The sequence below is a fragment of the Zosterops lateralis genome (assembly GCF_965231275.1).
Source record: "Zosterops lateralis genome assembly, chromosome: 9".
Taxonomy (NCBI): domain Eukaryota; kingdom Metazoa; phylum Chordata; class Aves; order Passeriformes; family Zosteropidae; genus Zosterops; species Zosterops lateralis.
This window is the reverse complement of record NC_139769.1, coordinates 18,346,603-18,371,891: the sequence shown is the minus strand read 5'-3', so window position 1 is coordinate 18,371,891 and position 25,289 is coordinate 18,346,603. Positions and strand designations below refer to the sequence as shown.

Sequence of the window (25,289 nt, the reverse complement as noted above, 5' to 3'; positions counted from 1 at the left end):
GATTGGAGCAAATCATCACCATTATGCAGGTGAATGAATGATTGGGGCATAGGGGGAACCGTCTAACTTTCAGGTATGTCTACAGTTTTTGGAAACTTTAAAAAGTGGACAACAAATTAAATAAGATAGATAAAAAACTGAAATGAAGTCCTATTGTAATTATCTAAGAGGAGGCATCTAATGCATGGGTTGCCAATGAAAATATAGCACTGAAGACTTGGGTGATTCCTAAAAAACATTTCAAACCCACCTAAAGTTTGTCACCTACCACCTCTAAAATTCAAGCTATAAGTGAGTTTTCCAGGGTCGTACAGATTGTCTCTTGAAGAAGCAAAGCCCATTTACTGGCACTATAATACTTTGCATTACATGCAGAGGTATTTTTCTACTAGTAAGAATAATTTGTTTGCAGGGAAAATTTTTGGCATTGCAGAGATTCTCTGCCATCTGGCTGACTATGCATTCCTATTCTGTTACTGGTAGTCTGGCTCTGTCTTCTCTGTATAATTTGCAGTAGTGAAAAATCCAACTTCAGTGATTTTTAAGACAAAAAGACCCATAAAAGAACCAAACTCTGCAAATAACAACATCGCTCACGAATGCACAGATCATGTCATTTGGAAACCTCTATAATGTTGTGAATTTGCTATAATATATCTGTGCGACAGATATGTCACTGTGGCAGTACTATGTGTAGTAGTACTACTACACTATGCGTAGTACTAGTGACAGTACTAGCAGAAGCTTCCATCATGTCAGTCATAATGAAATTTAAGGATGGTATGTAAAGTGTTTAACCTGTTGATTGTGTTGCTTTTCAGGTTTTCAAAGCCATGAATATTCCTCAGATCAGAAACCCTTCCTTACCTCCTGTAGAAGATATGCCTGAAGCATATCAGGTGAAGATAGCTCTTCTTGGTGCAGGACCTGCAAGTTTAAGTTGTGCTTCCTTTTTGGCTCGACTGGGCTATTCAAACATCACCATATTTGAAAAGCAGGAGTACCTTGGGGGCTTAAGGTAATAAAAGCATGACAACAAAGCACTGTTTCCAATTGTTGTAGAAAGCATAGTGAAAACTGTTGTACATACATAGTTTATATGTGATCCCTTGACTTTTAGCAAAGGAAGAGAATAGAAGATTTCAGAATTGTAAAAGTAACTTTTTATTTAAATAATTGATCATTCATGTTAAGAGAGGTACAGTTATAGGCAAGCTTTAACTGAAAATCTGGTGACTGTCTCCTATATTCTCCTCATATGATCTGTTAAATTCCAGGGTGCAATTGTTATTATCAAATTAATTGTTGTTATCAAATTAACAGATTAGAATCTGCATTTCTGACTGAGAACCTTAGAATATTAGAAAATTGTGTCAGGAACCATTTTCCCTCATCCAAAACTCTTAAAGCAAGATGAAGTACCTGTAGCCCTAGTGAAAGAATGTTTAAAATGCTTTAGACAGATATAAATTTCATGGAGAGTTTTAGGTTTAGCATGCTTTCCTGGACTACCTTGTGCAAATAAAGGTGACAGTGGTGATCATGGATGCAGCTTTAGCAGATCATATCATATGGGTGAAATAAACCTCCTGCAATTCTCAACTTCAAAAAGTTATAAGTACAAAAAGGAAGGTATGTTTGCAGTTTTGCTGTATGGTAAACCCTTGGCTAATATTTGCATATTGTCCATCCTCTACACTAGAAAATTAATTTTTGCCACTGCAGTAATGGCTGTCATCAAATCTAGTCGATCTGTTGGAATCCCTGTGTATAAGATGATTCAGACACTGACTAGTGGATACAAGCCATTCAAAGTCAAAATTTAATTCTACAGTGTAAGATGTGCAAGAGTACAAAATGCATTCACACAACATGTTTAAAAAAATAAAAAATGTAATGAAACAGAGAGAGGAAGAAGGGTGATGCACTTGCATTTCTTAATGTAGCATCACTGAGATCAATAGAGTTGACATGGTTAATTAATTTGATCCATAATGTCATAATGTCAAATACTTACTTCAGTGCTCTGCAAGAAAAAGAATCAGTTCTGGAGAAGTCGAACTGATTACTTGCGTTTTTCCCAGTGAGGTTCAGAATTATTCTGCCTAATTACTGAGGTGTTAATCCATAGGCATTTAACTAGGAAGCTGTTTTACTTGAACTAGTTACCATAGAGGATTGCAGATTTAGTATGTGAAATACCTATTCACCTGTTTAGAAGCACATATTATCATAAATACCAGATTAAAATCAGGTTTTTTGCTTTTGTAAAGTGGTCAGAACTAATTAGAGGTTTTTAACAAAGAAGCTCTTTTTGGTAACAGGTTGGACTCAGGTTGGACTTGGCAATAAAATGAAGGACTTACTGCATCTGCTTCAGTGCTGTAATAAAGTGCTACAGTTTTTTAGTATATGCTTGTGTATTTGAAACAGTGTGATCTTAAATTCTTCATGGTTTAACCTGAATTTAAAATAATGTTTTGCCTGTTTTTTCTTTCAATGCAAAAAACCTTACACAGAGTTTTGCCTGTTTTGTTAGTATCCTTAATGGTCAAGGAGTGTGTTTTAAAATCTGTTTCTTTCTTTTGAGTTTTAACATGTATCAGTCAAGGTCAAATTTTACTTCCATTCACTGTAGAAATGCTCATGTGGTTTAAGGGCATCAATTCCTTTTGTCTTTATTTTAATCTTGAAACAGAAGAGGGGCTGGACTGTGGTAGCAGTCATCCATTATTGCATTTGTAAGTCTTTGCGACACATCTTTTAACAAATTTTGGTTATTGATGGGTGTGTTTTCAAGGCTTCATAAACTATTGTAAATTGTTAAGGAGACCTAATCAATTTTGTATTTGGAATCTGCTGTTTATGATGGCAGTGTTTGTGCCTTCTTGAAGTTTCTTCCAGTTTTTTTTTAATTAGGATGTTTCTTGCATCATAGCTAATTTTCACAATATTGTGACACTAGAAGAGTGTCTAGTGATTGCAGTTCATGTGGTGGGATATTTAAATATGATGTAAATCTGTGCCTCTCTGAACGTGTCTGGATTTTTCGTATTTGTGGGCAGGTTTTCCTACACTGGTGTAAAACTTATGCTTTATAGTAGAGTAGGCATGAGCACTCCATGCTCTTGCTTAGAGACCATGAACAAGCTTTACTAATTTTGCTCCTATCTGTGCCACTGCTTTACAGTGTACCAGAATACTTCTATCACTAGGTCAGAGAGTTGCCCCTTGAACAGCAGTAACTTGAGGTCGCTGAGAAACACCAAGCACCTGTCCAAGCACCTCTGACATGGGTCTAATTTGAGGTCGCTGTGAATTTGTGGGACACTGCATCCACTGCATCCCTCCTCCATTTCTGCTCCATTTTCTTTTCCCTCTCTATCTCTCCATTGCAGAGTCAAAGACCATCTACTGCTGCTAAAAGAGATAGCATCAGAATTATTGATGTATAGTTGACTTCCATAAAAAGCCTCTTTTCATAGTTAATGTGCATGCATATGGGTATACCTCACAGCATAAAACTAAGTGTTTAATAAAAGTAAAAAAAAGTGTTTCCAAATTCTGACAGTGATGTAACACAACCAGTGCTGTTCTGGGAGCGTCTTGTGGAAACGACAGGCCTCCAGCAAATGCATAGGTGGCCTGGAAAATAGAACTTTACCTTTTTCGATTAGGTTTCTTTATTGAATCTCTGTTGCAGAATCATATCGATATATTAGTTTCTGCCTCAGACACCTTTATTTAGCATGACTTATGAAAGTTATATTGACACATTTATTATATCTGATATTTACAACACTTCCCATTGCATACTGGTCAAGAGAGGTATGAAAAGGGTGGTATTAGAAATAAGGAAGGACACCAGTTTCTTATCAGTATAAATAAAGTTGATGGAGCTTAAAAGAAATAAGACTTTTCTGGCCTGTCAAAGTTAGGTGCTAAAGGTGGTGCGGTCAATACCAATATGTAAAATTAGCTGCAGTGAATCTCCTGTGCCTGTGCTTTGTTATGGATATTACAGATTCATTAATTTGAAAACAGATTAGACTGAAGCTTAGAAGTATCTGGGGAGAAGCCTTTACTTTTCTGCGTATTTATGTTTTTATCTTCATTGGACAAACGTATCTAAAAGATAACTTTACTGTTTTTCTGCAACAAAATTCCTACAGTAGGAATTTTGAACTGTCATATATAGATGACATTTCACTGGAGATAAAAATATATGTATTAGATCTGTATCAGTAGATGTAAACTGAGATTCTATACTGGCACTACAGTTTCCCCCTTCTGTGATTCTGGGAACTTGAATATGTCATTCTTTGTCTTCCCCAGAAGGAAAAAAATACCAGTTAATAAACATTAGGTTTAAAAAAAATAAACATTAAGTTTAAAAACCAGACATGAAATCAACAGCTGATAAAGTGTTTGTCCATCCTGAAAAATCATCACAAATTTATGAAGTAGAAATGGAGGTACAGTTTTAAATACCATAGCTCAAAATAGCATATGTAACACTTCTAAAAAATTGTATGGGAAATTTGGTACTCTCTTATTGGGTGGCTTAATATAAGATTGCTATGTCACACTGCTTTCATTAGCCATGAGGTCTTTTTTTAAGTGGGTATCTTAAATTTAGTGTTAAATAGTCTGGTGAACAAAAGGAATGGAGCTGAAATACTTTAGAACCCAAAGATAACATTTGTTAAATAGTCACCTACAAGAGTGGGCAGTGCTGGCCTCAAGGTACTGCCTTTCTGGCCTATATTTTTAGCATTGGATAAATAATGCTTTTTTGTCACTCTAACAATTAAAAAAAGTCAGGAGTCACATTTCAGCACATTTCCATTCACATATGTCAAAATTAACTAAGGTATAAGTATTTTAGCTGACGATAATAATAATAATAAAAATAAAATTTAAAAATAATCTTTTCGTAATAGTTACAAGCATTTTTATTGTTTTAGTATGTCTGAAATCCCCCAGTTCCGTTTGCCGTATGATGTAGTGAATTTTGAAGCCAAGCTGATGAAGGATCTTGGAGTGAAGGTAATGAAAAATATATCCTGCCTATGTATAGCTCAAAGAAAAAAAAAGAACAAGAACTCTGCCAAAGATTAACAGCAAAATGTCATGCACATTAGTAAAGAACGATTAAAAGCTATGCTAGACAGAGGCAGGAAGATGCTTCCTCTTGCTCAGGGCATTTGTCTGTCTCCTGTCTGAATGCCACTAGTTTGGAAAAGGGCAATCAATAGTTCTCATCTGGCATGTCTGCATGTGATTAATTGTCTGTAAGAAACAAATTCCTAAATTGCTTTAGGGGTTCAATGTAGCTATTGGAATGATTTGATTTTTTTTTAATCAAGTTTTTTTCATACAAGTTTGGCACTACTTAAACCATTCATATTTGATACTTCTTTTGTTCCTTCTCACTGAGTTTTTTTTTCTTAATGGTTTATCATACAGTCTTGCATCCAAGTTAATTTTGTAATAAAATGCATCAAATTAAAGTGTTAACATGATCATCTGTTATAAACAATAACAGTCCATTCAACTTCTTGGAAAGCAATAGTTAAGCATTATTCTGTTAAATAAGTGTGTGTTGTACATAGATAATGGGAACAGTGATTTATTTTAATTTAGGACTTGAGCTGAACATTTAGATGGTATTTACAATTGCTGCACATTTTAATATAAGTTACAAATTTAAGATGTATCCCTGGAAAAAGTTTTTGAGTACCAGGAGGGATATTTTATTTTTAAAATGTTACTAAAGCCTGCAGTGAAGCAAGAAATTCTTGGAATCTTTCATGTTGATTCTTTTTGTAAAAATAGTAGACTTGTCATAAGACCTGAGTGAGAACATTATCCTGCCCAGGTTTTATAAAAGTGCTGGTAAGATGCAAGATAAGGCCTAAAGTCCTACAGGTCTTTTTTCTACTTTAAAATTTCATTTGCAAGCCTTAAAAAGATTGACAGAATGGAGGTTTAGTTAGAGATGGTGTTAAACAGAGCAGTGAGACACCTTTAGACAAAATTGCTGGGTAGAAATTCCTAGAAATCCTCTGCCAGCCTCAATTCCCAGGGCTTGGTTATGACAAGGTCTCCAGAATGGAGCCACCATGTCATCTTGACCTGCAAGTCCTCTGCAGTTCTGGAGTGCAGCAGAGAATCTCAATGTAAATTTGCTTCAAAGCTCTGCCATTGGTTTGCAATTGACCCTTTGGCAAGCTGGTTAAATAAGTACCTTAGCTTTATACCTCTGTAAGCTGGAAATATTTTCTGGTGTTTACTTAAAGCATTTCAAATCTGTGATGGAAGGTGCTGTGTTGTGTAAATGCTCAGTAGTGCTGTTTATTCAAGTAATTCCACTGAAATTAGTAAGAATTAGTCAGCTGAATAAGGATTACAGAGCTAGGCCCTAGAAGTATTATGAATCCTCACATAAAATAGTATTGCTATTTAAATTCCTTCATTAGGGTTTCATAACATATGTACACAACAGGATAAAAAAAAATGTAATGACAATTTATGGAATGTCTTTTGTTACAAGTGAGGATGGAGTCTGTATTGTTTTAAGGATTGCAATAGTACATGGCTTTTTCACTTCTGATAAAATTTTTGCTAAATCTCCAAAGACAAAGAAAGTCAGTTTTAAGTAGTGCCAGTTGTATTTTACCTCTGCCTTTTTTCCCAACCTGAAAAGTATATTAGATAAAATATAAGCAGATTGAATAACAAACAAGATGCACAGTGACTTGAAGGCTAAACTGTTAAGATCACAGAGTAGGGAGCTTACACAACGGCACTGCGTTTTTAAAGTAAAATCACATGTGATATAAAAAACCTGGGGGAAAGCATTCAAGTTCAGAGAGTCTAAGATGTGGAGATAAAAACACACATACCTATGTCAAGAAGTATGAAATATCAGAAGAGGAATCACACACGCTTTTTTGTGCTCAAAGGCCTTGGGGTTAGGAGTGATGAACAAAAGGTGTGTGTATCTCCAGTTGCATGACCTCTGCACAGGGACTGCCATCGTTGGTTGCCTGAACATGCAGAGAACACCATTCCCTGTCTCTTACACTCTTACAACTCCTCTCGGTGCTCAGCCTGTGCACTGGCTGCTCAGAGCAGCATTGGTGGTGCAGAATGGCTCTGGAAAAAAAATTTCAGCTTTTGCTTCTGGAAGCAAAAATTAATTGATCAGAAACAAGTATAGATTATAGATGTGTTTTGATCGCTCAGTTATTTCTTTCAATAAATGAACACCAATTACTGCACTGTGGACACTGTTTTCTTATCTAAATTAGAATTAACAATTGCAAGTCTAAATCAAAACTTATGTCATTCATAATTTTGAAAACCTTTGTTAGTTTACCGTGCAGAATGTGCTGCTTCATTACAATTGCAATTTTTACCGAGCAATTTTTAATTCTTTCAGATAATTTTTAGGAAGGGGCTCACAGTGGATGGAATGACACTCCACACCCTGAAAGAAGATGGCTATAAAGCAGTCTTTATTGGAATAGGTAAGAAGAACTCACAGTCCCATGTTTTCTCATACTGAAATTGATTGACTGCCTAGGAATAAACTGGAACTTTTATCTTTGTTAATAGCATGATGAGAGAAAGCTTTAGTTTGATGAATTATGGAAGTATGGAATGTAAGAAAAAATTAAAATCAGGAAGTTAAAACTAGTGACCTTAAGATGGCTATTAAAATTTTCAGATTTATATTACAGATCTTTAAGTAGGATGTGAATGTAACTGAATTGGTTGATTTATTGTTTGTTTAGATTGTTAAAAATGGATGAACTAAAAATTTGCTTGTAATTAATTGCCATATTGGCCTAGAGCGATACACAAGTTTAGTTTTCAATTTTTGTGAACAGCTTACTACACCCACACAATTACTGAGTCTATATGTAAGCCACTGATATCATGCTTGGTTGCTTTTTTGCTCACATCCATATAAAACATGTAACATCCTTCAGATAGGCTGTAGTGAAATGTACTTATAGAGTGGGTTAACAAAATAAGCTGATTTTTGACCTAGCATCATAGGTCTGTCTTCTCTCATGTAATAGAGAAGTCCTGCACGTCTCTGCTGCTTGAATCATCGCTTCTTTTTAATGTTAGATTAGAATTATTATCCATTTACAATTATTTTGAAGTACAGCTGGACCCATTGCTGCCATATGATAGGCATGTTGAGCAGGCATTGTCTACAGTTGGTATGAGGCTTAATGCTCTTTATTGATCTAGACGTTGCCTAAGTGAACATAATAGGAAACAAGTTGTCCAACTGTTCCTCCTTCCTATTATTGATTACAGAGATGTAATTCTTAGTACAACGACAACTGTTGTTTACCATCTGGTTATGCAGTATAATAAGCTTTGCAGGTCTATTCTGTTGTGTAATGATAGCACAGAGTGTTGTGATTTATGTAATCCTAAATCCTCACATTGTTAGAGAACTTCCATGTATAGGAATTCTGATGTATCATATTTTGATATAATTGTATACAAAGCAAATGGTGATACTTATATATTTTGTTTTCATTTGTGTCTTTCAAACCACATTGCAAAATCTCACCAATGAGGAATTAATTCATAAGCATTTGTTTTCTGTGAGTCTAGCACTTAGGAAAAAATTCTCAGTCATTTTTTTAACATCAGCGTTGTTCCTCTGCATTTCTGACTCAGAAGCTTAGAATAACAGTTCAGTTTAGTGTCAGCAAAAATGACCACTGAGCACCTCACATAGAATTGGAGTGTTTAGTTTACGTATCTAAGTTTATTTTCTGACCTTAATAAAGCTATTCTAATATAAAATATTTTTGGTTAGAAATATATTTATGTATATATCTACAGACAACATTTTGCCATACAGATGCTAGGTAAAGGGACACAGCCAGAATTTTAATAAACAAGAGAAGGCATCTGAAGCATAATTCTCCTGTAGAGCATGTGTTCATTGATTGTACTAGGAAACAGAGGGTATAAATGCTAATGAAGGATTATGTGTACCTACAAAGTTTTGTTATTGGAAGCTACCTTGCATTTATGATGCCCTTTCTGTACCCCCTTGTCTGCCTGCCATCTCACTTTTGCAGTACTGTGTCAGCCACTGGACAGTAATGTGGCCTTGCATACTGGTGGTGAGAGGGGGAGGACAAGGGGTTGCATATTTGTGGAGTTAACAATATTAATGCAATAGAGCTTTTCTAAGCTCTCAGCAACAACCGTTTTTCCATAATGAGTCTGAACTGCATTTCTTTTTGTGTTCTTTGACTACTGAACAAACATATTCAAAGAAATACCACAGTTGAACATTACTCTGAATCATAGGGTTAAAATAATCATGGAGCTACTTATATAAAACAGGACATTTATTTTTTGTTGTAATTTGCTTCTGAATTAATTTGTACCTTGATGGAAAAGAAATGTGATAATTTTCAATTTTCCCTGTTAGTGGAAAAAAGAGGTAAATGAGTGTGTAAAAGAAAATGAAATCCCTGATGGGAGGAGAGTACAATGTGAGAGGACTTTTTCCAAGCAGTGTGATTTTTGAAGAACACACCTTTAGTCTTGCAAATGAGATGGAATTCAAGATTTTATTGGTTGGGATTGTACCGAAGTCCATGTGTGATTCATGAAACAGAAGAGCACTTGTAAATAAGCAGCTACCTGGGGGCAGGTAGAGTTGCAAAGAGAACTTTGAAAACTATTTTTCACACAGTTATGCATCAGGGAAAAGCTGTTGTCTGTGGGAGTATTGTGTGTGGTAGGGAAAGTGCCCTCCACTGCAGGCTCTGTCAATGGTAAAACATAGGTGACTGGGATTTGGGCATTAATGGTGAGTGACCATAGTGAAGAAAAATTAATAACAAAGGCTTTTTGTGACAGTTGTTTGGACGGCTGTTAAAAGTGTGCTCTAATCAGCTATTTTGTGTGTTTCTGACATGAGAGGCAAAGAATTCCTAAGTTCACAAAAGGATACAGGTTAACAGACTTATTAGAAATGAGTAATAATAAAAAAGGGTGCTTTGCTTCAATTAATTGCTTACCAAAGCATTGAGACCATGATGGTTTTTGTCTTAAGGGGAAAGATGCCCTCCAGCCAGTAGTTCTGGTACATTTAGTCACTGCTTCAAAGTTGAGGAAATACCTTGTACTAGACTTGTGGCCAGTATGTGTCACCAACTTTGACAACCTCTGGGGTCTCAGTGTGAGTCACACCTTATCTCCATCTTACCTTTCCCAATTAGGCTGTAAAGACTGGTGTGGAATTTGGAGTTATGAAGGTTTATGTTGAACTAGGAAAGACTTAATCCTAGGAAAAGCTTTCATAGTTACTTGGATAAGCAGTAAGGATCCAGCTGGGCAATGGCAATGTAAGAGATACACCATGCTTCTGGTTTTCTCCAGCAGTCACAATTTCAGATTACAGCTAATGTAAGTATTAGAGGGTAGTTCATGAATCAGTTTCTTACATCAAAAGTAATAACAGACAATGGCATGCATGATAATTTTTACAGGACTAAAAGGTAGCAGCTAAACAATGGCAGGATCAATATTCTTGGAGTCTTTACCATATTTTTTTGGTTCCTTTTTTCATTGTCATTTAGGTAGGTGCAATTTCTAAACTTAGTCTTATTTCATTGAGCAGTTAAAAATGCTAATTAAGAATCAGAGATGAAGAATTAGTCCCTAAAATTTTCATCTTAGAATTCCAATTCTCCTCCCATTACAAAACTTTTGGGTTTATTTTGCTACTTACAAACATTAATTAATAGGAATTAAATCTCCCAATTAAACTTTCAAAGTTTTAAAACCAACGTTTAAAAGGAAGAATAGAAAAAAATCACATCCTGTCCTGATTTGAAAGATTACTCCACGTTGAATCAGCTCTGCTTTTTGATAAGAAGAGTTTGTGAAGAATTTGTAACTGAACTGACAGATCAGTTTGAAAATTCTGCTTTAAAAGAAAAAAAGGTCTTGCATCAGTTGCTGTCTTCTGTAAACACCATAGAGACTCAGGGCAACAGAGAATAAGCATGCTGAGAGCAAAAGGGGAAATCAATGAAGGGGTGAGGGGCTAGAGGAGAGAGCACATGGTCCTCAGAGACAGCAGAGGAAGGCAGCCAAGGGTATCCTATGGGGAACAGAGCAGTCTGAACGCTTTGTGTTACTGTGTCTCTTCATGGATTTTCAGAGTGGAATATGATTTCTACCACTAAAAAAAAATCACGTGTATGTGTCTCTCATGGCTATCAGAGCAAATGCAGAAATACCAGACTTTTATTACTCATCCTTCTAGAAGTTCAGCTGCATTCTTTGGAAAACAGGATTCTGTTATTCTGTCTTTTATGACTCTACAAAGCATTTCATATCCTTTTTGAAAGAGAAAATACAAAACAGTTTCTTTATAGAACTACTTAATTGAATAAAAATGAATGAACCAAGTATTTAAAGTATTTAAGGATGTTTTTCATGTGACATTCAAACGACTACATAGAGAAGCTCTCACCATAAACATACTTTTTACAGACTTTTACACAAACCTCTATCCTTATTCTATAGTATTTTTTCATAACATAGGTGTTTTATATAACATTTATATTCTTCTTATATGAATATCAGATAAAAATATATCCTCAAATATTGTTTTATATGGTAAACTATTTAAAAAAAATCTAAAGCCCTCATTCCCAGAAATTGCTTAAACACTTTACCATCAGTGTTTGTAGATTTAAACTGGCAGCATTAACTTTTTACTTAACTTATCATTGAGTAATGAAGCTTGCTTGTTTCTTCCTCCATCTTCTGCTGCTGAATTGCTGTGAAGTTAGTTTTATGGTATATGGGTGTTCAGAGGTCTATTAAATACTGTGAAATAGTGGGTTAGGTGAGTGTACCAAGTCAATCTAAGCATATTGTTGTTTGGATGTATTCTAAATAGTGTATCCTGCTTGCAAGGGTTAAAACTGTACATAAAAAAAAAAAAAAGAAAATAAATGAAATTCTGTGTGGAAAGAATCTTTGTCGTAATTGCAGTCATTCATAGTTAACTAACATAACATTCAAACAATGATATAATCAGATCATGTCATTGATTGGATCGAAATTACACACCAAAAAAAAAAATTAAAAGTACAAGCATTAATGTACCTTGTTTTTTAAAAAAATTTCTGAGATTGATTTACTCTCTCTTCCCCAAAAAGTAAGTAATCTCCTCATGCCTGTTATTATCTTCTGATTAACTATGCAGTGCCACCTGGTGTGCAGATGGGAGGACTATTACACATCAAGAGCTCTGTTCACACCCACCCACACAGATATAAACCTACATGGCAAAAAGTGAACAGATGTTCATTTTGCTTGTGCTATAGGAAAAAATTGTGCATCGTACTCCTGATTCATAAACTAAATTTGGAGGACATGAAATCTGCATATGGGGCCCATAGGCCCATGGCCAGCACAGACATTTATGGAGGAAATATGTCATGTTCAAAATAGTTCTCATTTCAGGTTGGGAACAGACTTTTATTTGCCTGCTTCTCTGGATTTGGTTTACCTTGTATTTCTGAGTTTTCTTTTTCTTTTCACTTGTGCTTTCACTTACCTCCTCCAAAGTAGGAGTTTAGAGGCAGAGTTATTTGAAAACATATCCAAGATTTATCTGTTAGTTGGTGGCTTTTCAGAACTGATTTGTGTTTCTTGGTGTTTGTGATGTTTCTAAATGTTGTGGGAGGCTATTAGGCCCCTTGGTGAAGAGCTGTTTGTCTCAGTGGTAATATAGCAAGTCATGTAAATGACAGTGCACCTGGGTGGAAGAGCTTTAGGACAGGCATTGTGCAGCCTTAGGCTCTTAGGATCACCAGCTCTGTTGTTGGAGGTTTCTTGGTGTTGTTTTGTATTATTTTATAATTTCATAAATATTTTGACACTTTATCGGTTGTACAGGTTTTGCTGCAAGGAAGCCAAAACCTCAAGACAGACAGATAAAAGACAACAAATAAGGGAGAAAAATAATACCTTGGAAGGTAGTTCAGGAAAGAATGATGTTGGAAACATGATCAGCTAGATACTCAAAATAAATGTGTGCCTGAATTAGTTTCTGGGTTTATTTCATTGTCCGTTGTAGACAAGGGAGATGACTGTTCCAGAATGTTGCAAAGCAAGTGCTTTTAACCAAGGATTTTAAATGGTGATAACAATGGCCTTTTAAGCATTGATATCGATATACAGTTGAAGACATTAAAGGGTACAGAACCAGGGAAAACTCTTGAAATTATATTGTATTGTTGCAAACTGACATATTCAAATTCACATATCTGCAAAAAGCTGTGAGCCTTTGGTATTAGAAATAATGAGAATGAAATAATTGAGATGAGTCATGAAGTCAGAGTACTTTGATGAGTTTGAAGAAGAACAGCAGTGGTGAAGACCAGTGGCAGGATCTGGGCAAAGCTAATTCAAAATACTTCATAATTGCCTTACAGTGCCTTGACTAATATTGAAATTAAATTTTAAAACCATTGTTTTTTAAATAAAGATTCCATGAGAAGGCCAGCGATAGATGTGTTTGCACTTTGTACAAAACAGGATCAAAACTTCACATGAAACTACAACTGCCTGAAGTGAAGTCCCAAGGAAGAAGAGCTGCACAAGTCTGTGCAGTCAAGTATGGGAGTTCTTTATAATCTGCCTCCTGGAGAGCCTTAGCCCATGGCTCACAGTTTGGAGAATAAATGCCTTCTTCTTTAACACTACATTTCTTGTTTCATGTCCCATGTGAATAATATTTATTCTAAATTAGTTATACAATCAGTTGGTTCTAATAAAAAACTTGTTTGTCTTTATTTTATTATCTTCTGCTACTCTTTAATCTAAAAAACATTGTTATTAAAAACCAAATACTTATATTAAAAAAGGAACTCTGTGGAAGAACCTGTTCTTACATGCTGTAGCAGGAATTTGAACTTGCTATTATTTCCAATGCAGCATCTTTCCTGGAGACCAACAATGTACATCAATCCAAGATTTTTTATGCTTGAGGCATTTTTTCTACTATTGACATTTGTAGTAAGCTGTTATTTCAGCTCTTTAGTCCTCGGTACTGCTCTGGATATTGGTGGAATATTCCTATATCTACATCGAAAGCACTAGGCATTTGAAAGCTTTTAGGGCTAAGATTCACAAACCAGCTTATTTATTATTAATAGTCTTAGGACACTTTCAAAAATATTAATAATCTGCCCTTGGGCATCCTTATGATATTCACTTGTAAATTACACAGATTTCTGTGCTCTTACTTACTTATCTTTCCTAGCAAAACACTACTTAGCATAACAATCTCTCTTGCATGTTTTACAAAACAGTCTCCTGTTTTTTCCATGATGCTGGACAATCTGCCTGAAGAACTGCTAATCTAAATATAATGACAAAATTAATTTGATTCTTATTGTTATAAGAGTAGTTATTATTTTCATGTTTTAGTGGATTATGTAATCTAACATTATTTAGCATTTTTTTTATTCAAACATATATTTTTAAGCAATTTTTATGTTTGAGGTGAATAAAAAAAAAGAAAACCAAAATGGTGATGTTATATGGTATATTTCCTATTTTGATGTTACACACTTGAATGCTTTATATCCAAAATAAGACTTTGCTTGCTTGCTCCAAGAGTTCACTCCATGACTGTTTCTTTTATCTTTTAGATGTACAAATATTAATTATGCTGCCATCTTTTTACTTCCATATTAATATTCAGACACAGAATGAACAACGTTCTAAAGTGCAGTCTGTGAGTTGATCCATATAATTTACTTTAGCTGAGCTCTCGTTTTTATTTGAGAAAAGTGTATGTGGTCCCATATGTGTTTAATGCAATTAGACACTTATTGAAACATAGTTCTAATAGTACAGGAGGACTGCAATAATACAAAATCTAAATAAGAGGTTTAGAAATTCCTTACTTTCCTTCATCTTCTTTTCAAAAGATAAAACACTGGTTAAAAAATTAGGATTGTTGCATTTAATTTTTTTTTAAGATTATACACAAATAGAGTATCACAGTCTCTGTTACTTTGTGCCAATTATTGGTGAGAAGATGACAAGCATTTTTTTGTGTTAATGAATAAAGTTTTAAGCAGTCTTCCTGTCATATTTATGTCTCATAAATATAATGTTCCTGAATTCATATTCCTTTCACTGCCCACTCAGCAAGGGGTGTGTTGCCTTGTTGAATTCAATTGACAGAGTTAAGAGAAAGCTGAATTTGTGCTGTGGATTTGTAGTACATGTTGAAAGAATTTTAGAGGTTGCTTTAGGAGATCTTCTTGCTCTGCCACTTCTCTGCTTCATGAGAGTGGTGCCTTGGAAGCCACTGCTAGCCGTGGGCAGGGCTCAGGACTTCCCTCTGACCCACTGGTTCTCTTGTGCTTCTCAGTCATCTGCTTCCCTTTCCATCATTGCTCAGTAGCCAGGCCTTGGTTTGTTTAGGAGCAGTTTGATACAGTGAAAGGCAGTTACCTCATTTTGGGGGAAGCCCTGGAGGTGCTTGAGCCCAGTTTTGGTTCTTCATTTAGCTTGGGGCATACTCACTAGTGGTTCTGTTTCTGGCTGGGATTCACAGCCTGAGGACCTTCTGAGTCCTGTAATGGCCTGCAGTGTGTGCTCAAGGGAATCCCTCACTCCTCCCTTCAGACTCAACACATTAATTGAAAAGCTTTCCTCTTCCAGAAGCATTTGTATGTTTATTGTCCAATAGAGTAGCCTCTATCGTCATGAGAAGGCACATCCTCTGCCCTTTTTTAGTTTTAATGCCATGGACATTTTTAAAGGGAACAAATATCTGAGAAAAACTTGTAGATGTGCACTATAATAAGTAATCTTTAACTAAGCTATATAAATGCGTGCGCTGCTGTGTCTCTGCTTTTGCATATATGCAGGTTGTCCAGACTTTTGAACCACTTGCTATGGTCATGATACTTGAAAATTGTTTTTTTAGTATTTTAATCTATACTTTTCAAATAGGCCATTCATATGGTTGCTTTTAGTATGAAATTTAAAATAACTATGCAAATATGTATATTTATGAATATAAAATGAAAGGCTAAGAGGCATACAAATATTTCTCTGGGTTTATGTAATATCTTGTTGTGTTCCACAGATTTGAGATCAACTTTGTCATTCCTTGTGCTTAAAGTCACATAGATGGTCTTCTGTGTGCATTTTATAGTATCAAACCATATTCAAAATTTGACACTTGGTGATGTCATAAGGTGTGGGGTACATATAGTAATTAAGATTAACTGCTTGTACAGTTAGAGTTTTCAGTGTGTTAATGCTAAATTTACTGCAAATTGATTTGTAAAAATTGTTTATAAGACTAAACCACAGAAATAAGCACAGTAAGTACTTAGAGTGTTTGGATAATGCTAATACAAATTACATGTTTATCTAACGGAGGAAGTTGTTTTCCAAATGTTGTCCTTGACACTTTTTTTTTTCTCAAAATCCTTGGGCTATTGTTCATTAATTTGTGCTAAAAATGTACCAAGCTGAGTATCAAACATTAGAGAAAGTGAAAACGCATTCAACACCTAGTGTGATATTCCCTCAAATGATCTTTAGTGATCAGTTTCATGGGAAGAAAAAGGAAGAGTAATAAGAATTTAAAGATTAGCAGATTTCAGCCAATTAATCTTTAATGTTAATAAATTGAATTGCCATTGTATTGAAATGGTAATCACCAAGTAGAAACTTGCAGTGTATTGCTACATTTCTAAGAGTTATCAAGGTTTTATTTGTTACTGTTCCATTGATGTAACAAGAGATGGTGTAACTCACTTCAGATTTCATAGGATTACTTTTGTTATAAATAATTCTTTGTTTATTTGTCACCATTGATAATAGATGTTTATTTGAGTGTGATGCATATATTTAAATAGATTCTAACACCTCAGTAGATAGTGGAATGTCAGTAGCTGATTGTTATTTAAATTGATATTAGATTATTTACCACAATTAAATAAAATTTCTAAATAATACAGTATTTAAAGCTTGTTTTTATTTTTTTTAAATGAGAACAGAACTATCTTCCAAAGGGAACAGTTACTCTAATTTTATAGATAGCCTATTGCTTAGTAGTTTGACATTGGAAATATCACAATTCATTATTTCTGAATATATCTGAGTGACTTAGACATGATTGCATTTCTATTTGTTGGTAAACACAGGCTTGGTGCTTCTATTATGGCCCAGAACAAATCTTTTGTAGGTGAAAAATGATGGCCAGATTTTTATCTGTGAGAAATTTATGGCCCTGGGATTAGCTCAGTTGGTCAGGGCATGTGGTAATAACACCAAGTTTGTGGGTTCAAGCCCTTTATGGGTCATTCACTTAAGAGTTGGACCTTGTGGGTCCCTTGGACTTCAGTGTGTTCTGTGATCTGGAAATATTTATGTTTTGTTAAACTTGCACTACATTAGATAGGAGTCTCTTCAAAACAAAAAAATGTTCTCAAAAAAGACTTTACATACCTCAGTTACCAAATAGCCACTATTTACTGTTTTTATTGCTTGTCTCCTTAGACTCAAAGTTTGAGTACTTGACTAAATAAAGTCTCTTGCAGAAAGAAATTTGCAGTTAGAGTGACCATTCTGTGCATGAAGCATAAGGTGGTCTAACTTGGTGGTTGTCTTTGTACTAATCACTGGAGCAAAGTTCCTGCCCATTTTCTTTCTGTAGTAGCTGCTTCATACAAAAGCTTGGTGTTAATTTGCATTAAAAAATAAAAAAAATTCTTTCGTGCAGTAGGTATAATCTGAAGAAATCACCCTTAATTGTAACAATCTATGCCTTCTTTGTGCACAGCTTTTTCTGGAAATCCCAGCAAAACTAAGTAAAGGAAGTTCTGAAATGTTAGCACTTTTAAAATTGTAGGCCCATTAGAGTCTTAACACAACCTCTACATTGACAAGTTGGGTTCTTATTTTTCAGATGCAAATATGGGCCTTTGCATATGCTGAATATGCCCTTTATTGTATTGAGGCATAGAAAATACACATCGTAGCTCAGTCACTTCTGTAGACCTGCCAAGAATGGAATATGTTTAATCAGCCTTGGAGGGTGAATAATCCTAGATACAAATGTGGTGTTCAGTGTTATTCAGGAAGATGTAGAATATGCAAACAAAATGTTTAGTTAAAGGAAAGCTGAGTGAACTGCTGCTGTGACATGAGATGGTGGTAGTTTTTTACCTGAAGCACTCTCATTGCCTTTAATTTTTCACTTGGTTAATAACAAAAATATGAGTCATACACAGCACAACAGATCACTGGAAGGAAGCAGCATGGTGTGATGGTCTGCTGAGGATGAGACTTTTGGGCTCTGGCTATTGGCATCATGACTGAGTTCATTCTTCTCTAAAATCATGTTGGAAGATTGAAATGTAGCACTAAAAGGACTGTGAAAGTGCACAGTACTGTAAAATGCTGTGGGGAAGCCATACTGTGTTCTTGCTGGCAAATGTTCAGGCTGTTTCTTGTAGCTACAGAAATCTTCATTCCTAAGCATTTGCAGTTGTGTGGCTTATCCTATTCCATTTCTGTTCCAGCATTTTTTTAAAAAATGTGCAGCAACCAATAGAGCAGATGAAATAATGCAGATTTTATTTGGCATTATTGGCATGAATCCAGCAATACATCAATGATCACAAGGAAGTTGCAATTTTTTATCAGATAACTTTTAGTCACATTGAAACATTTTCTTTAGATTTTCCCCTGCTGGATTATACTGGTAAGGATGTATTGTATCTTACATACTGTTTTCTGAGATGAAATTTTAATAATTTATCAGAAATGAAATGTATCTTGCATAGTGCCTAATATATATTTATTTCAAGCTTTCAGATATGAAACAATCTAGACCAGAAATAGTTTGTTAACATGCTTATATTTTACTTAGATGTTCAAAAAGAGCTTTGAAGACAATTTGATTGCATTTGTGTTGCCAATATGAAGAGCAGCCTGACTTTGTTTCCTTTGGTTCTTAAAGAAAAAAATTCTTCTGCTTGTATAATACCCCATCTAAAACTGCATGTAGTAGGATCTGCCATGCAGTAGGTGTTTCTAATAAGCATGCAGTAGTAGAAGGGTCAGGGACTAACCATTGAATAAAAGTCAAAACTCAAAATGAGGTGCCTTTCCTGTTTAGCACTGGGCAGTGATAGATACTGATAATGTTTGATTAATGAGCAGCAGACTTGCACTGGGTAAAAACATCTGTAAGAAATGATTTATTATTTCAAAGGTATTGGAAGCTTACTGTATCTTGTAGATTCAACTGCGTGTGCCTGAATAAAATAAATGAGATGCAACATGTGAAAAATGAAAACACATTACTTGTAAAGGATATGTCACAAGCAGGGTATTTTTGTTCAAGTACACTTTGTCACTTTGGGGATTTTTAATGTTGGTCTGAATACAAATCATTTAACTGCCTCATAAAATCAACCTAGTTGGAATTCTTACATCTATCATTGAGACAGAAATGAGGGTTAAACTTAATATGCTGGAACATCCCTTAAATTTTTGCATTTGGCATCATACACAGCTGTTCCAACTGTACATGTGAACAGAAAGAATTCTCCTAGCAATATAATAGAAGTGAAAAAATGTATTGATGCGATTTTAACATTGAAATTAGGAAAATTAATGAATTTGTGGTGTCATTAAAAGGCAGTGTCATTCAATTTGGTTAAATTTCCTGTAAATATGTCTATGAACCAATGTCTGATTCTTTTCTCCCTACTCAAGCTGTGTTTGGAAATGAACAATGACTTGGGAGATTCCACTTTTGTGTATTTGCAATTTAGTCTTGTAGTTTCTGGGTGGTCTTTAACCTGCCTTTGGTTTATAAAGCGACTTTGTTCTGTGCTGTGTGTCCGTGTCTGTCGATCTGGTGTCAGGTCCCTGGTTTCTGTTCAGAGCTGCCATGGAGCTGGGAGCACAGAGAGCTTATGATGCTGCAGACTCACCTCCATCAAACTGCACTGTCTGTTCAGACAAGCTGGAGTGCCCTGACTCCAGGATTAGAGAAAACTGCCTTTTTACTAGTTTTGGAAATAGGAAAGGTGGGACAGTGGAAATCTAGTCCATTTTCCAAATTTCTCCTCTTATGCTGGATCATTGATTGTGGAACACTTCTTTGTAGTGGATAATGTTTGGAAATTCTGATATATGCTGTTCTGTAAATCTATACCTATTACGTGTATATACATTATCCCCTTTCTTTCTTTTCTTTTCTAATTCAGTAGACAGGTAAAATATTTTTTTCTTGGGATTTATCACTGATTATTTATATGTGTATAAATGCCAGTCACAAAAATACATGTTTTTATGTGTGCAAGAAAAGTATAACCTGATAAAGGTCTTAATAAAGGTGTGCCAATTTATTGTAAAATTGGATGATACACTGCAATGTCCCTTGAACTTAAATTCACACTGATTTGTGTGTGTAATTTAGTACTGAATGGCAAAAAACATATCTAGTTACTTAGGGTCAAAATTGTTTATCAGAAGTTTTTTTAAAAATCTTTTTTAGTAGATTTTATTCATGGCATTTGATCTGTTCTTCATCTTGTTTTGATCTTGCAGGGTCTGGTATAGTTGGAGTTAAAGAGTAGAAAAAAGCATCTTTATCCTCAGTTCTTTCTCAAATTAGATCTGAAATAGAAAGAAAAGGAAATTAGTCTTGTCCTGAACTGTGCCTTCAGCCAGTTCATTCATTCTTTAGAATCCTTAAGTAATGTTATGGCTTTGAGTTAGAAGGTTCTCTTGTTCATGGAGTGGTTGGCTCATCCTCTCATCAGGCCCTAGGAGTTACTTTTCTAAGATGTACTAGACAGTTAAAGCTATTATGAAAGTAGAGGGCATCAGGTTTTACTGTCACTGGATTTCATAAAACAGAGCTCCAGCAGTGACAGCTCCCTCTCTTTAATGTGGAAGCCACAAATTGACTACACTAAAAGAGTGACCTTTCAACCTACAAACTGAGTGGAGTTAGAGCAGCTTGCCAACTATGAGGTCTTGGTAGCATCTCTGCAGCAGGTGTTGGCCTAGAGAACATATGGATCAACAGCTGGATACTAAGTCCTCTGAGCACTCTCAGGATCCTGACCTATTTGTATTTACAGAGGGAGAGGTGAAAAAATTCCAAAATCCAAACGAATCAAACCTAAAGTAGATAACTAGAATTTATAGTGATGCTATGTGGATGTTGCAATAATTTTGTCTAGCAGCCAAACTGAAACTTCAGAATTAAAAGCTGTCAAAAGCATTGTTAATGTGATAAATTCTGCACTGAAGAATCTGGATCCAGATTCTTTGGTCAAGCAGCTATGTCTCTAAGCAGTGAAGCGTGGAGGAGGTCAGAGCTGCTGCAAGCCTATTTGCAAGGGTCTTTTGTAAAAAGTAGGCAGAAAGCCAAGTACATTTTCCCCTTCCCTTGTTGTCCACCAATTTCACAAGAAAATTGTACTACATCTATAGTTAATACATCTTTTAATGTCCTTTTTTGCTGTTCTGTTCAGTAATTACTTGCAGCTTCTGAATTAAACTGGCTCGTTACGTTGCAGGTGACATCTAAAATGCCACCGAATTAAGGTTGTGATTGAGGATGGAACTGTTTAATGCACTCCAATTTTACATGCATCATGTTTTATTTTTTAAATTTTTTTTAATATCTTTTTAAAAAAGGTACAGTGAAATCTGTGCAAGTTTTTGATCTGTATTATTACACAATATTTACAGCAAATTTGATGCCTGGCCCTTTGCATATATGTAGGAATAGAAAATGGCTTTTCCTTGCAGTTCTGAGCAGGAACCACACGAAATACACTATCACTGCTCTCGGGAGTGCCAGAACTGTGCTACTACTACTTCTTTGCATATCACCTTTTCTAAGCACTAAATTTGATCATCCCCATTTTGTGGCAGAGACTTTTTCTTAAAGGCACAAGATAACTTTAGTGATTGTGGAATAAGAAAGCAAAAAGCATGACAATTTAAAGTTGAAAAGACAAGTTCATTCTTGAGTTGTAAGTCTGGAAATTCAGTCTTTGTTGCTAAGACTTTTCAGACAACAAAATTTGTCCCAAGTCTGACTTCTGGTTAGGAGGCTTAGAAGATTAGAAAAGGAAAAGAAAAGCCTGGTTTAAGCAAATTTATTGTTGCTTGCTATAACTAGCAGACCAAAGAATCATTTAACATACTCTCTCTCCAGTTTGTCAGAATTCAATTTAATAAAGTGGATTACCTTCCCTCATGTATGTGTGCACCTATGAACATGTTGGAAAAGAACTCTTTCAAGGGTTGGTCCAGCTGCTGTTTCAATTGCATCACACACAAGGGGAAGTAACAGCGTCACATGTAGGTAAGGGTTTGAATCCATGATTTAAGTTCCACGTGTTTTGCACAGAACAAGCCCAGCTCACTAGTCAAGGCAGGTTTTCTGGGACATACTTAAAATCATTTGGAAAATCTGTAGTTGAACATATTGGAGCTATTTCTTATATTTTAGTTAAAGAATAGTAGGGCCTCATTGCATAACAAATGCAGTGTCTACAAAGGAAAAATTTTATACAAGGACAAAAAAAGTATTCTTAAATTTTGAGATTATTTTTCACTGTTAAAAAAAAAAGTTCATAAACTGATTCATGTATGTAAAAATGTGTTATTAGGATTTGGTTTATGGTGCCTCTTGAAGCTTCTGCCGCTGTAGAATCTATATGTATATATTATTGGCATTTTTAAATTTTAAAACAGATTCAGGACTTAGCGCTTCAAATGTGCATGTAAATGAGTGACTAAATGTAAGGATCCTTCCTTAATTCAGGAGTTATTCACAAAGTGAGTAGTATTCACAGATGTTGAAAAACATTTTTCAGTCATTTTAGTGGCTGTAGTACATCCCAGGGATGTGCAAAAGTCCTGTACTCAAGGTACTGTTATTTTGAAAAGACACTAATTTGGGGTCCTTCAGCTGTCATTGTTTCCCAGTGCAGTGAAATCTCAATAATAAACTACCATGTGCAAAAATTATAAACGAATGCTGCAAGATAAAGTTCATTATGCCATTGTGTGCTTTTAAAATCCTGTGCTATTTTTGCTCACGTTCTTCAGCTGGGATGGAAGTGTATCTATAACAGTATGACTAATTATCTTTACATGCATTGATCACTAAATAAACTTCACACAAGACAGTAAGATTGTTTACTTAAGCAGTATAATACTGGGAATGGAAGATAGCTCTAGAACACAGGATTACTTTGCCAGAATGGCACTATTTATTAAGCTATGATAACGCTAATGTTCCTTTTTGATGTATAGCATGTGTGACTTCAGCTGAACTTGTAGAGAGCCTTAAGGATGTTTCATTGAACATTTAGTATGGCAGCAAGCCAGAATACATTTAGCCTAAACCCAGATGACAGGTTGGTAATGAGGTAGTGATTGATGACCACTGCTTCCATATGAAAACCTGCTTGATATGCTGGGGGGGAAATGCATTGCTAGCTCTTTTTATTTCATTCCCTCCGTATTTGTTATTCTTACTATAGAGGAGTAACATTGGCTGCTGGTTATTCAATCCGAGTTTCACTTTTGGATGAGAATTGAGTACTCAGCTGAGATTGTAGAAGCACAGCCTGATGACTACGTTTATATGTGTTTCAAATCCTAATTTCAATGGATTTTTATTGTCAAAAATAACTGCAATTATATTACTTATGAAGCAGTCTATAATATTATTACCTGCTTCTGTAATTTTGCATATCTTTATGATTCACTTTCTGTGCCATCTTAAAGGCATTGCTTTCTGTTCTGATATAAAAAGAGAAATTTGGCCCAAAGGTTGTGGGTCAGGCAAACAAGCCTAAACGAACGACTGCTGATTATTTTGCCTAGTCCTGTTGAATGCTTCTGTGTGAAGACATTACACTGCTTATTCAGATCAGGGGCAAGCTGTGGTTCTGTGCACTAAGAAGGGTATTTAAGTCATGTCCTTCAGCCAAATTCCAGCCTGATGTTTGCATTAGCAGTAAGAGTTAGGAGTAGGCAGCAGAGGCCTGTAGAGGTTATATCCATAGCTGTACCCAGTCAGACAGAGTGGATATTAGATGTCCCCAAAGCTGGAGGATAACTAATGGGATCACATTAAGGCCTGGTTAGAAATCACCCAGGGATGCAGCAAAGGGCACTAGGGCAACATAAATATCTAATGTCAAAAGAGACTCATTATTAGTGTTTTCTCAGGCAGAAGTGACTTCTAGTCAGAAAAGGGTGAGGAAGCTTCTCATCCTAACCAGAGTGACATTGCACTTCCTCAGAGCAAAAATACGAGCAACAAAAATTTGGATCAGTGGTAGAATCAAAAGCCAGAATAAGAAGGTTGTGAAGCTGGTCTGGGACAGTTTCCATTCTTCTCCTGCTGCTTCCAGAGATGTAAAGGAAGTTTTTGTGCCCTCTGGGGGTGAAGTGACTGATTTTTCAATAAGGAACGAATGCAATATTAGAATGGCAGATTTGTGAGGTGAACATGCATTGGACTCAGATGAGGAAGTGGGTCCAGGAACATGCAAAATAAGAGCTAAATTAATTGGTAATGGCTCTTGGTGAAAGAGAGGGTTCTTGTGGAATTGCAGTAATCTACAGACGCAAAGGAAAGGGATAGTCAGTCCTATTGTCAGGTGCCGAGAGAAAGGACCACAGCGCAGGGCTGGATTCAGATATGCAGAGCAGAAGTTCATCTCTGTATGCACAAATGGAAAAAGATTATGGCAGGAGTCATCATCTGGTCTATCTAGGTCATTTAACTTAGACAAAATTAACATTGTTTTTCTTACTAAGCCATACCACTCTGATGTTTTCATTCTTGTTGTGGCTTTCACTTTTACACTTGCAATCTTTTTTTGCAAACCTCTGTTTATTGTATAGTAAGCACTTCGAGGAACACTGGTCTTCTTTTTCTGTTTGGAAGGTACCTACATCCCACATGTTCAGTAGCAGAAATTAATGCCTTTTAACTTAGATGTGTCATTTCTTTGAACTTTCCATTCATTTGGTACTTCCATTCCTTAAATGCCTATGTGTAGCTGTAGCATCCCCAGGCAGATGTCCTATGAGCTGCAGAATTTGTCAATTCAAGTTTGAGTTTAAAAAACTGCTTTCTTTTGAATGTTTTGAGTGAGTTTGTCAAATGTTCACAC

The 25,289-nt window shown here is 35.5% G+C and overlaps 1 protein-coding gene across 4 annotated transcripts in view; it reads left to right on the top strand.

Moving 5' to 3' along the window:
- DPYD (dihydropyrimidine dehydrogenase) overlaps positions 1 to 25,289 on the top strand; it is a 333,817-nt gene that overhangs the window by 106,824 nt on the left and 201,704 nt on the right. For 3 of the 4 annotated variants that reach the window (XM_083867303.1, XM_083867305.1, XM_083867304.1), the window contains 3 exons: positions 822 to 1,018; positions 4,968 to 5,049; positions 7,448 to 7,535. In XM_083867303.1, coding sequence (XP_083723429.1) covers positions 822 to 1,018; positions 4,968 to 5,049; positions 7,448 to 7,535 — 367 coding nt within the window. Of the gene's footprint in view, positions 1 to 821; positions 1,019 to 4,967; positions 5,050 to 7,447; positions 7,536 to 13,617; positions 13,875 to 25,289 lie in introns of those variants that run through there. The other variant, XM_083867306.1, reaches the window with a different exon arrangement.